At 39.1% G+C, this 13,166-nt stretch overlaps 1 protein-coding gene across 1 annotated transcript; it reads left to right on the forward strand.

Annotated features, from left to right (window-relative positions):
- Nucleotides 1–3,333: 3,333 nt before the first annotated feature.
- Nucleotides 3,334–4,681, forward strand: LOC108089711. The gene is made up of 2 exons (XM_017188058.1): nt 3,334–3,761; nt 4,132–4,681. The coding sequence occupies exons 1-2, from the start codon at nt 3,507–3,509 to the stop codon at nt 4,177–4,179; spliced, it is 303 nt and encodes a 100-aa protein (XP_017043547.1). The 5' UTR covers nt 3,334–3,506; the 3' UTR covers nt 4,180–4,681.
- Nucleotides 4,682–13,166: the final 8,485 nt, after the last annotated feature.

The raw sequence follows: 13,166 nt of genomic DNA on the forward strand, positions 1-13,166 counted from the left end.
AAGAAATATGGAAAAAGGATGCAAAAACGTTGGCAATTTGCGTCGCGCCAAGAAGAAAAAGCAGCAGTTGCGAAAATGGGCGAGGGTAGGATTTGTTAATGCACAGAGAACAATTAAAATTAACTGGATTTACCAAATATTTTTACGTAACGTAAAAACGTGAGGTATACAAGATCTAAAACTAAGTAAACTAATACAATTATATAAACTTAAAAATACATAACATTTTATTCATAAGATAAATTGCATTAAAAGGAATTGCATTATGGCAAATTATACAAGTATGTAATTATAGGCTTGGAAAAATATTTTTCCCTGTGTAGAAGAATCGGAACGGGTACGGGTACGGGTACGTAGGGATCCTTCGAGGGTGTCCTTGTGCATTGTAAACTGGTTTTGTTGGGGGCCGCCCTTTAAGGGGTTATATCCAGTTGCGATTTTGAAAAAATCGAAATTTTTTTTTTTGCCTATTTTGAATGTATATATATCTAAGAAGATTGTCTGAAAATTTCAAAGTATTCCGGTAAATAGTATTGGAGTAATAAGTGTATTTGTAAAGACGCCTCCCATGTAGTTCAACTAGTAGCCAAAACTTTAAGTGCGTTTTTCTCGAAACTATGTCTTCAAAGTCGGTGAGCAAAATTTCTCAGAGACGGCTTGTCCGATTGACTTGAAACTTTCACATTCTCTTCTTAGATATTTTTTTCAGGTAATGAAACTTGGAATTTCGGCTCCGACAAAAACTTCGATTTTTTTAGCCACTTCAAAGTTGAAATTTTTGTGCCAAAAACAAAGTTTTATGTTTGGGAAGCCGCCATTTTGTCAAAAATCAAAATTTTGAAAATCCCAAGTCTCATTACCAGCATTTGTCTATTCTTTACGTAATCCTTTTGGTTTTTTGCATTTCAAATAATTTGGACCGGAGATATTTTGCTCACCGCAAAACCTTTTTTTGAAGTGGACCCTCGGGAGATCCTCTACAGGACCGACGGAGTCCAAATTTTTTTTTTTTTTAAATATATTCTAAAACTAGAAATAATGACCTATCTTTTCATATATATTACGTATTCATACAATAAATAGCCTCTCCAAAAATAATTTTCAAAAAAGCTCATTTTTTTGGCCTCGCAACTGGATATAACCCCTTAATGTAAAAGGCAATAGAGACCCAAGGGCTAAAAAAGGTGAACTGCGTGAGACTTTTATTGCTCCAAACGGAAGAAAGGGATCCCGAAGGGGTTGCAGATTTTTATGGGATGGTGGAGGAGAGGATTGCCGGTGGTTTCGGGGTAGCGTAAAATTGGCGACAGGTGGCGCATGTGTTGACATCGCCAGCGGGCGCTAAGAATTCCATATGCGGGGGTTGATCTCCGATACCCCAGAAAGTATGCTATAAAAGGCTAACTTTGTTAAAGGCAGCCACCAACCCCTTGGCAAACAATACTGCTGAAGCTCGCCTCGCTTCGTCGGTTTGCTAATTAGCAAACGCACAGCGATAGAAATTTTAAATTAAAAGCCGCCACCTGCTGCCTCTTTCCACTAGCGAAAATGTCAATTGAGCAACCTTTAGCCTTTTCAACTCGGTGTGCAAATCGCACTCACTTTTAAATGCAAATATGCTAATTTTTTAGAGGATTAGTGCTTGGTATTTGGACTAACAAACTAATTTGATTCCTTGGTATTTAAAAAATTTAAGAGCTTTAACGTTTTTTCTTTGGAACAAGTTTTTAATAAATCAGTTCTTAGGTAAATTATTCTCAGGAAGTTTGTCTTTACTTCAAATTAAATTTTCTTAGATAGAGGAATTAAATTTGTTAGTAAATTTTTACAGTGTTTTTCGATTTCTAAAAACTTAAAAAAAAACATATATTTTGATTGCACTTCAGACATTTAAGCAAACCTATTTTTATTTTTAAGTTAAACAAAGCGTTCTTCACTGATTGGCAAAACATACAAATTGAAATAAATGCGTCCCCTTTTACTCAAGCATGTTCAAAGGCCCCTTCGCATTGTTGAGATGTATAAATATCTTCAAATGTTTTCATTTTCAGGCTGCCATGGATAAATTTGGATGGAATTTGTGTGGGTGACTGAAATGCCACCGGCAACCAATTTCACTTCTAGGATAACAACAGGCAGCCGTGGCGTAGGCAGTCGTTACGTCATTAGACCAAAAACCAGTGACGTCATTGAAGGAATCATTTTCAATCTATAAATGGAAGCTCAAAGACTCGAAACAGAAAGGAAAAAGGAAAATACATTTCGTTGTGTTGCTGTGTTTTTGTCGTGCATATTTATTAACCTTCAACTGCCGCAAGGATAGCGCGCCAGCTTATTGTTAACCTTCGTCAGTTAGCCACCCTCGAAGGCTCCTACAATCCACCCACCACATCACCACAGCACCACCCCCTCCTCCTCCTCCTCCCCCGCGGATCGTTTACTCTCCGGTTGGAAACGGTGGATTCATAAAGAAAATATGTGTGTGCGGGCTAAAACAGAGGACAGATATACATAGCCGTATGTCGTACACCCGACGGGCAATAACAAACCACCCACCACCCACCACCCACCACCCACCACCCACCACCCACCTGCCAACCATCGGATCACCCAGCCGACCCACTGAGAACCGTTAGAGTGAAACGACCTCGCCCACCTAGCCGGGCCACCCATTAAACGCCTCCGCCCGCCGGTGGCAACCTTCGCTCTCTTTTAACGGTCTCCGAGTAGCCTCGACCCATAAATACGATAAACTTGCCACCGTCTGTGTGCCGCAGTGGGTGTGTGGGGATTCACTATTCATACACACAGTTTCACTTGCCACTAAACTAAGAAATAGCTTTCTACTTTAACAGTTATTGCACGAACAATTCTTATGACAAACATTTCCGGGTGTCAAAATACATATGTTAACCAAATGTTGACAAGTTGCACCAACACGTTTTAAATTTCGGTAAATACTATTGTTTTGATTATTGCTTTCGCCATTCAAAAATAATTATTTTAATAGCAATGGTATTACGAACGTAAAAAATATTATAAATGTGCTCGATGTTATGATGTTATGATACTACATTAACATTTAAACAGCTCGTATGTACATTGAATTGCTTCCCAATTTTAGATAGCACATTTCAAAGCATAAAGCAAAATTCACAAAAAAACTGATAAATTTGTTATGTTTTTATAAATTTAAAAAAGGAGCTATTCTAAGTAATGTCTAAATACAACCCATGAAAAATCAAATATTCAAACGCATGCCAAATCTCTAACGCGGAAAATCGACTGACAGTTAAAGCTTAATTCGTTTTACATTTCCCAGTTCCAGTCGGCTCATAATTGATAATAAATTCTGAGGCAAACTAGAAAAATACCCGACGACACCGGGGCATATCTAAATGTCCAACTGAACACGCTTATTAAAACTCGCACAATTCGCTTATCGAATCAGAAGCGCACTAATTCCAATATAAATAGCTGCGGTACGAGGAGTGGAGCTTGGAGGGATGTGGTTCTCCACTCGGCCGCTGCACATAACAAATGCTGAGCAATATAAAACCAGTCCGATAACTGTTCATAGCCGATTAACCAAAGCGGCACGCAAGACACCGACCGAACCTGACCGTCGAGAGATCTCCTCGTCGCTCCCCGAAAACCCCGGGAACTTCGAGAACCCAAACCCAGGAAACTATGGGAATCGAAAAGTCAGAAGACAGGTGATGGATACTGCAGAGATGGTTCTACACAAACACTTTACACAGGTGTGCATTTCTATCGTTAAGATGGCTTTTTAATTTTTTTTTATTATATCCGAAATTTGTTCTATAGTTTTTTACAAATAATTAATAATAAAATGGTTAACTGCCTATAACGTTGGTTTATTATTTTGCCATAAAATCATGTGTTAGTAGAAACAACTTATCAATATAAATGTAATAATCGTAATAAAGAAAAGCAAACGCAATAATAATAATAATAAAATTTTTATCTGAAGAAGCAATATAGCAACACATTACAGTTTAGATTTTGGTATATAAAGTTCTTATTCAGTATTAGACATTTAGTTTTTCAATTAAATTTTTTTTTTAGTTTTTTTATGGAAAATACATATTTATCTTTCTCGCTCCCCAGATAGATGGATGCAACAGTTGTCGCTATCCGCGTGCTGAATGCTTTTGATGAGCGTGAAATACAACAGAGTCGAGAGCAGCAGCAATTGGTTAAGAGGGCGTGGCAGCGGGGCGTCGAGGGGGCGGGTCGGGCGGCGACAGTTGTGCTAAAGGTGGCCAAAGCCACCGAGTTTCAGGCACCGAACATCGGACATCGTACATCGGACATTGGACACTGGACACCGGTCGTCGTTGGCCGGTGGTCAGTATTCAGTGTTCTGTGTTCTGTGTTCTGTGGTCAGTGGTGCGCTCTACGGTCTGAGTGGCCTTCCAGTTCTTGGCCGCTGACAAAACGATCGTAAATAATTTTTATTTCAACTTTAAGATACCAAACTAGTCTCCACCGACAGCGCTGCCGGCGTCGACTGCGGACAGCAGAAGTCGCTGCAGAAATAAATTTTTAAGAAAGTTTTGCACAAACAAAAGGCGATGATGCATAAGGAAATAACTGACTAGACTGATTCGGAAATTTAATACATTGACTAGAAAATACATTATAAATTAGAATATGTATTAATAACATGTTATATAATGAATACACGTGCATTAGATAAATCTTTTTAACAATGTCAGAACCACAAAAAACAACCCTAACCATTCGAATCAAAAATAAATTAATTAATTTGTTGGTTAAACAAATTCGTTTATTATAATACAAAAAAAAATACCTCAAAGTTAATTTTCATAAAAATGTTATATATAATTTTTTTTTATGGAATTTCGTTACAAATTTAGTAATAATTTGCAACGTTCTCCAATCAAAAGTTTATCCTTTGCAGGGTATACCTCCTCCTCATGACCAGCAAAAGAAATAAAGAGCCGAAACAGTTTTGGCCCGAGGCTTTTGGACTAATGATAGCCTTGATGGGGTTTCTCAGGGGTCTCGATCCCCAGATCTTATTTTGAAGGCCCTCGAACCTGCGGCTATCCGAAGGGGATCAGAAACTTTAAAAGAGAAAGAGAGAGCACAGGTGAGTGGTGCCAAAAACTCCTTGCGTACATAGATCATCCCGCCAAGTGACGTTTTGTGTACCTGCATTGGGGATACCACCGTACCATCTCACCACCTGTCCCTCCCCCCTTCGATTGATGAACCGGCCTTGCCCCCAGACGTGTGACCTGCGAAGAACGCGCTCCGAGCTCTGAGCTCTGAGCTCAGAGTCTTTGGGTCCCGATTCTTCGGTCTTCACTTGAGTGTGTCTTCTTGTGTGTCAATGGCCGCCGAAGACTCGGAATCAGAAATGGACATGGACACATGGTCTAAGGGGCACTGGAGTGGAATGGCGAGGCGGCTCAATCCTGGGAGCCGTCGCGCAATTGAAATGAAAATATTCGCAAATTGGCTGCGCCCCCTCCTCTGATGAGGGCCTCCCTTCCTCTTCCCTTCCCCTTCAGCCCTTCAACGCCGCAAATCCGTCCTCTTCATTCTGCCTTCCATCGGGTTCTCTCCTTTTCAGCCTTTCAGTGTGTGTTTGAGCCACGCAAATCGTCAGGCAGCAGGCAAAATTTCCTCGGATCGTTGGCTACAGGGTACTATGAAGTATAAAGTGCCCCAACATTTAGTGAAATGTAATCCAAGATCAACACAAAAGTTTTTAAGGGAAAAATATTTAAATTATTATGTTAAATAACTTAATAAACAGTAACTATATTTTATTAAATGTAAACCATTAAGAACATTAGTTTTGATAATAAGTAATATTGTTATATTTACTGTAATAATAATTATATATAATAATAATTGATATTATAAAATATATTTAAATCTACATTAAATGCTTTTGTTTGATTTATTTTTTCTAATTTACCCATGCCGGGTATTCCCCGTGTCGAGACTGCAAGACTCACATCCTTCTGAGCTGATCATTCCTGCTTATCGTTGTTGTGACTCCACATAATGCCCCTCCTCCTTCGCCGAGTCCATCCTCCTGCTCCCGTTGTTGTTGCTTTTGCTGCTGTTGTGGTTGCTGTTGTTATTGTCTCGTGTGTTCTGTGAATGTTTTCATTTCCAGGCGACCATGTCGATTTATTTGAATTTAATCTCTGCCTTTAACATGTTTCGGGGCCCCAACTGGAGCTGCAAACTGAAGCTGGACATGAAGCCTTGGCTGGGAGTCTTCATCGCCGGCTTGGTAGCCGTTTGCATTTGGACTCGACTCTCCCCTTTCGGCTGCCGCATTCCTCAAGTTTATTATATGGCCTAGGACATCGACATCCACCACATCCACATCCACATCCAGCGCAGCCACATCCACATCGATCGACACTTGGTGCCATTGGCCAGGGGGCGGGATAAACAGGGGGCGGAACAGGGGTCCCAGGAGGTGGTTCTGCTGAGTGAGGTCAAGCAGAAAAGCCAGGGGCCTTTTCGAGACCGATCTAGTCGGAGTCCCCGTTTTAACAGCTCTGCCTGGCACTGTTCTTGGCCAACAGGGATTTGCTTTTGTCCTTCTCCGATTTTTTGTATACAGTGCTCATGGAGTAGATGTATGAATTGAAATAGTAATGTCTTAATTTTAATTGGTGTACACTCAAATTTAACGTACAAATTTCTAAACAAAATTTAAATATAACAAAAATGTTATCTTTATGTCTATAAACCTTAAAAAGTATAGCCGGAGATAAAATATTTTAGTTCAGCAAACAACATTTTTTATTAATATATTTGGCATTGCTATGATCATTGAATGTAAGCTTAAAACTGAATATTTTAAATAATCATTATGTCAATATCATAGTAAAAAATTTTAAAATGAATAAAAAGAATATAAATATTGGTTATTATAATAAAATTGTTTTCACCGTGTTATTAGTAATGACCTTAGATGATTTGCTAAAATCATAAAATCATAGTCGTTAAAACGTCTTGCTTTTTAAATTCATATTTATATTATGACAGCATTTAAATTTTTAATAACATTTTTTATTATACTAAATAACGAGTAACAGGTATCCACTTTTGGCCATCTCTATTCATCCTGAGGCAAAAAAAGCTCATACGTCTAGTCGACGACCGCTCAGGAATTTGATTTATTTTATTTGGCGTTAAAACAGCAGAGTTGAACAATCATGTTTGGTGATCATCGTCGAGCGATAGAACTCTAGTACAACTGCAGCGATTCGCCGCTAGAGAGTTCGAGTATGTATGTATCTGGAGTTGGAGTTGGAGTTGCAGTTTCAGTTGGCAATTGGACACGGATAGCTCAATAGCCATATAGCCATATAGCCATATAGCCGTGGCTGCAGCTTCAGCTCCAGCTTCAACTTCAGATTCAGCAGAAGCTCGCCTTGGTCTTTGGCTTTGGCTTTGGCTTATTAGATGAAGGCATATAATAAAAGTGTTGCGGCTGCTGTGTCAGCTTTGGATAAAGGGGGTGGTGGCGGTGGGTGAGCCTGGGTTAGGAGAGTGGTCGCAAACCAGTTGGTAAAAGTTGAAAAAAGCAAAGAAAAAGAAAAAAAGCGGGCTTAGATGCATTTTTACAGTCAACTCTCGGCTTGCCCCGTCTCCCTCTTTCTCCGTCGGGCAGGTTTAACTGCCATCTCTTTCCCCCTCTTGGCCCTTGCTTCCTCGTTCGTTGGCTTTAATTTTTCCATTTGTTTTGGCATTTAAAAATGCGCTTCCTTGTGAGAGATGCACGGAAAGAAACTACGATCGCTTTCAGCATAATTGCTGCATATTGCATTAAACAAAAATTCCCCCGGCTTTTATCATCCGTAATAGAAAATTTAAGAATTTACTGGAAATTTACAATAATTATTTTCATTTGATTATTTTTAGTGCGTAACTAAATATTTAATAATACGAAAATTAAAATTTTCAGATGTTTAATTAGTTTGAGGATTATAGTGAAAACAAAATTCTAATAAATATATTTACCTTAACTTAGTTTTAGTTTCCTTACCATATATAGTTTAAATATTTTGATTTAAATTGAACATCTTCATAGAATAATTTATCAATATTATAATCATTTTATTATTATTAATTGTTTCTGTGTACCATTGGGTGGTTTTGAAGGGGGGTGGTACTTCTTTCAGCTTCTGCTTCGGACCAACTTGCCTTGGCCTTAGCTCTTTTGGGCCTGGGCCACAGCAAATGCAAAGAAGGCATTGAATTCCTTGAGATACTATTGACCCCAGAGTCGTAAGATTTTTCTGCACTCTAATAATGAAGTTGTTTTTCGTTGGGCTTATCTTTGTCTCATTTTGAATTTATTAAATTATATGCAACTCGAGTTCGAGGCGCAGAAGCCAAGTTAATTCTTTTTTTTTTTTTTTTGTTTTGTTTTGCACCGCAGCAATGTGATATTTCCAAGAATTTTTTAGCAGCTGCTTCCTGTTGTCTCTTGTCTCTTTTATGTTGTTGGCACTTTTCGGCCACTCGACACACGCACATTCTTCTCCTTCCTCGTCCCCATTCATCCCCCCTTTCCTGCAGTATGTAAAACTTGCCACAAAAGATACAAGCGGGCACTCAAGAGATACAAAACAAAAGCAAAGATATGAATTGCAATGTGTACCAAAAAAAGTAAATAAATAAACATGACGCGGCATTAAAAATGATTATGCTAAAAATTAATAAAGAGTTTGTGAATGAAAAGAATTCGCGGATGATTATTTTTGATGTAGATGATTGTGTAAATAATTAAGTGATGATCTGAGTGATTTAATCAGATTCAATTATAATGCATTAAGCTGAACAATCATGGCATTAATATTCAACATGTGAATGAGAAGGTAAAAAAGTAATTAGGTAAATATGTGAACATGAATGTTATTATTTGTATGACGATTTGAATACACATCAAAGAAGTTGACTAATTGGATTTTAAATAAGTCCTTTTAAAATTAAATCTTTGCGTTTTCTCTATTTTTCCCTTATTATTTTAAAACTCCTAAAAACTTTATTAAACGCATTCTTCAGAACATCCTTTTTTGCCTTATCATTCCATCAAAGTCATTTATCTTATTATAGCCCGACATCGGTCAGTCCAATGCACCTGAACAATTTGTATTATACATAAACAATATTAAATAAATACAAAATATGCAAGACAAGCTGGCATTGCGGCTGTTGTTATGCCCTTTTAACTTGTTGAGTTCTTTTGTTGGATGCATTTTGAGGGCATTTAATGACCGATGCCAGGTGAAATACACCAACAGTTGCCAATTCGAAACGAAACCGAAACGGAGTCCAAGTTCCAGACGGACGACGGCGACAGGTCCGTCCAAAAAAAAACCAAAAAAAAAAAACTGAAACGCAGAAATAAAGGAAAATATTAACCATGTGCGAGTGTGTTTGGGTCTTGGCCGTTTCGAGGATGCGGTCAGAAGAAAAAAAAAACATAAGGAAAAGATGGAGGAGGCCCAAATGGAGGTGGGGGCGAGCGATCGGCAGGAATGTTGCAGATGCAGGAGCCGCGGGAGGATGAAGGAGACTTTGTTTTAAATATTTAAACTTGCAGCAGGATCTGCTGAAAGGTGGGGGGAAACAACCGGAGGATATGGTCGCTTCTGGCAGACGGATCTTTGATGTTTTCCTGTGTGCAGCAGCGCAGCCGATTAAAAAAATTTATAATGAGCGACGACGACGGCGACGACGACTGGCAATGGATCGAAGATGAGAAGAAGATCGAGGGATCTATAGGGTATCCAGGAGTTTATAGAGGGGGGAAAGAGTTTGGGGGAGGATAGAGGTTGAAGGCGGCACTCGTATTTTATATATATATGCGTATACATATGCCATACCTCTCGATCTCTCGTTTCGATTTCGCATTCGGTCCCAAAAGTCCCTGTATCCCACACAGAAAACAAATAATTATGTAAAAAAAGAACTGAAAGATGATCTCAAAGATTTGCAGTGAAGTTCTTTTTGAAGTTCTAGAGCAACTAATGCAAATCATTTTGAGATAATATGACATAAACGTACATTCCTAAGAATTATGGACAAAGAACATTGCATTAGTTTTTAATAAGTTAATTTTTTTCAATTTTTTAAGACAGGGACCTAAATTAATATGTTTTTTACCAACCTTTTTGTTTCAACGAAATTTCCATATAAATGGAAAAAAAATTTTATTTGGTTTTTTTTTAAAAAAAGATTTTCCAATGCGATATTTTACAAATTGTGGCGCTAGAATTGTGAACTAGAAATGCAGACATTACAATAGTTTTTAGAAAGCCATATTTGTATTATTTCTTGTTTCTTCCAGTGTATCCCTCTTATCCCTCTTTTCACCATTTTGGCACTTAGTCAGTCATTTAGTCATTGGCCCGTCGTCATCATCGTCTCGGTCTCCTTTTGGATTGCGTCTGTTATTATTTTATTTTATGTGCTTTTCCTTTGTCTTCTGCACCAATTTCTGCAAAATTTACTTACACGCATACGGCTGAAGAGAAAAGAGCAGCCTTTTGCCAGTTGCATTCCCATACACATGTATATAGCTACATATATATAAGATATATCCTCCGCTTGTCTGCTCCTCTCATAATCCCCTTTAATTTGTCTTTTTGCTGCCTTTGGCCGCCTTTTTTTTTGCTGGTTTCTTGGCCGCTTCTCGGTCGGTCGGTCGCTTGGTTTGTTTGTTTGCTGCCAACTTCTGTTGTTGTCGCTTCTTGGCCAAGAATTTTAATTGAAACGAGTTTGAGCCGAGGCTCCACAGCCACAGCCACAGCCAAACATCCAACCCAGAGTAGTCCAATCCGCTTCACTCCACTTCACTCGAGTTTCCTCTATTTTACTGCAGTTCGGTTGTCTAGACCTGGGTCAAGCACTTTTTTGGCCAATAGAAAAGAATCTCCGACAGCCACAGAGTCCAAGAACCACAAAAAAAGGGGAAGAAAATCCAAACAGCTTAAAAGCCTGACATTGTCCAATAAATTTTGGGTTAAAAGACTTCCTTATCGTGCAACGATTTTAAAAGAGTGATTTTTTAACTGCTTTTCAATTGCATGTTTTTGGCACATTTATATAGAAAATGTTTTTGATAGGTAAAGGTATAAATATATATATAATTCAAATAACCTTTAAATGTTTTAAAAAATAACACAAATAAGTACAATGAAAATTATATTTTCAAATAAAAGACTTGATGTATGTAATATTTACTAGAGAAGTTTATCGTATCTTAAATTATTTCTAGAACATCAAGAAGATAGCATATTGTAAAATGCATTTAACCACGTAGAGATGTATACGATTAGGTTTGGTTTCACTGCAGATAATAGCCCATCATCGTTCACAGGAAATCAAAGCATAAACCCTGATACTGACTAGATACGGGATCCTCCCCCTAACAGCTCTTCAACGCTAAAACAAATCCCGGCATTCTCCGCCTGCCGATCACGACATGGCCGGTCGAACAACTTCTGTCTGCAGTGAGGCGGAAAAATCGAAACGCAAATATATCTGACAAAATACACGACACCTGATGGCATCCACACACACACATACACACTACCACAGAAAAATACACACATGTGGAGAGCAAACAGGAACAGGTAAGAGGAGTTGGCCACTGGGAAGTCGCAACCGAATCCGAAGCCTGGTCAATTTGTCTAGAGGGCAGCCCACAGAAAACTGGTCGAGTGCACGTGCTCGGGATCGAACCTGAAGTTGGGCTCCAAGTTGGGCATCAAGTTGGGCACCAAGTTGTGCTCCAAGTTGGGCCCTCTGCACACACCGAGATTCTCGACAATTGACCTCAAACTGGGTGAGAAGCGGGCTGGAGGACGACAGCATCTCGTTCAGCTTCCTTTCACATGCCTCGCTTTTTTTTTTTTTTTTTTTTTTTGCCGCATTTTACTAATTGAATTCCAATGCCAACAATATTTTGGCTTATTATGTTATTACCAAAGAACTGCCCTTCACTTTGGCTCACTGCCACTTAGACACGGCAATTGGGGCGAACTTTCTTTCGGCATCTGTCTGATCCTCTCGCCCAGAAAGTCTACCCGTTTCATATCATTAAATTCACACCCAAGGGAGTCGCGGGGATCGGGCGGGGCAATTGGAAATTATGTTGTAATGCGTTGTGGTAATTACAATTTGCGGCCAGGTTAATGCGCATGTGCAACAAACACGTCAACAGCGCTGCTCACGCATAACCCGAAACAGGAGCAAGGAAACGATCAAGAAACAGTTGCCACAGTTGCAAAAAGAGAAGAGGGAGAGAGGATGGGAATGCGGTGCCAAACAGGACTGAAATTTGAAACTGGCCAGGCCATGTAAAGCGGCCCAAACATGCGCCACAGTGGCCACCAAAAAGCCGAAAAGACAGTCGGTCGAGGCAATCGGGCGACAATTTTTTAAAGAAATTTTTCGGTTAACTAAGACAGGAGAGGAGTTGATTTAATTAAATGGCGCCCAATATGGGGCTTTTTTGGTTTGGAAAATTACAAAATGACCAAGCAACATTAAACCAATATTAAAATGCAATAAATCGTTGTATGAATAATCTTTTAATATAGAGCCCAAGGTACAAAGGCTGCTTGTGTTAAATTATAAATATTATTGTAATTTTAATTGAAAGCGTAAGTCATAAAATGTATATATGTATGGAGCAATCAATTCCATTCAAAACTCAAACACTCAATTAAATATTTTTTAAAGGTAATTTAAAATAACCTGTGATCTCTGAAAAAAAGCAAACCCTTTTGATACAAAATCCCCTTTTCGAACGAAATTAAAGGTATATGAAAATGGTAGGATTCCTAACGGCGCCCAAGGCTGTTGGATCTTTGGAACCGCCCGTTGCTTTTTAGCTGGCTGTCTGGACAGGCTTAAGAGCTGCACACGAGCAGCTGCAGCGGCAGTGGCTCCAACTTGGACTCACGCAGGTGCTGAAAACTTAATTATTGTATAACACACAACGACGCGCCACCACCCCTGCTCCCCTCTTTCCCCGTTCCCCTTTCCACTTCCCTGACCCACCAGCTTCGGTGGCAACGGAAGCCAGTTACTGAAAGCGGTTCGAGTTAATTAATATTTCTTGCTCG

This window comes from Drosophila ficusphila, unplaced genomic scaffold, assembly GCF_018152265.1.
Source record: "Drosophila ficusphila isolate 14025-0441.05 unplaced genomic scaffold, ASM1815226v1 contig_106, whole genome shotgun sequence".
NCBI classification, from domain to species: domain Eukaryota; kingdom Metazoa; phylum Arthropoda; class Insecta; order Diptera; family Drosophilidae; genus Drosophila; species Drosophila ficusphila.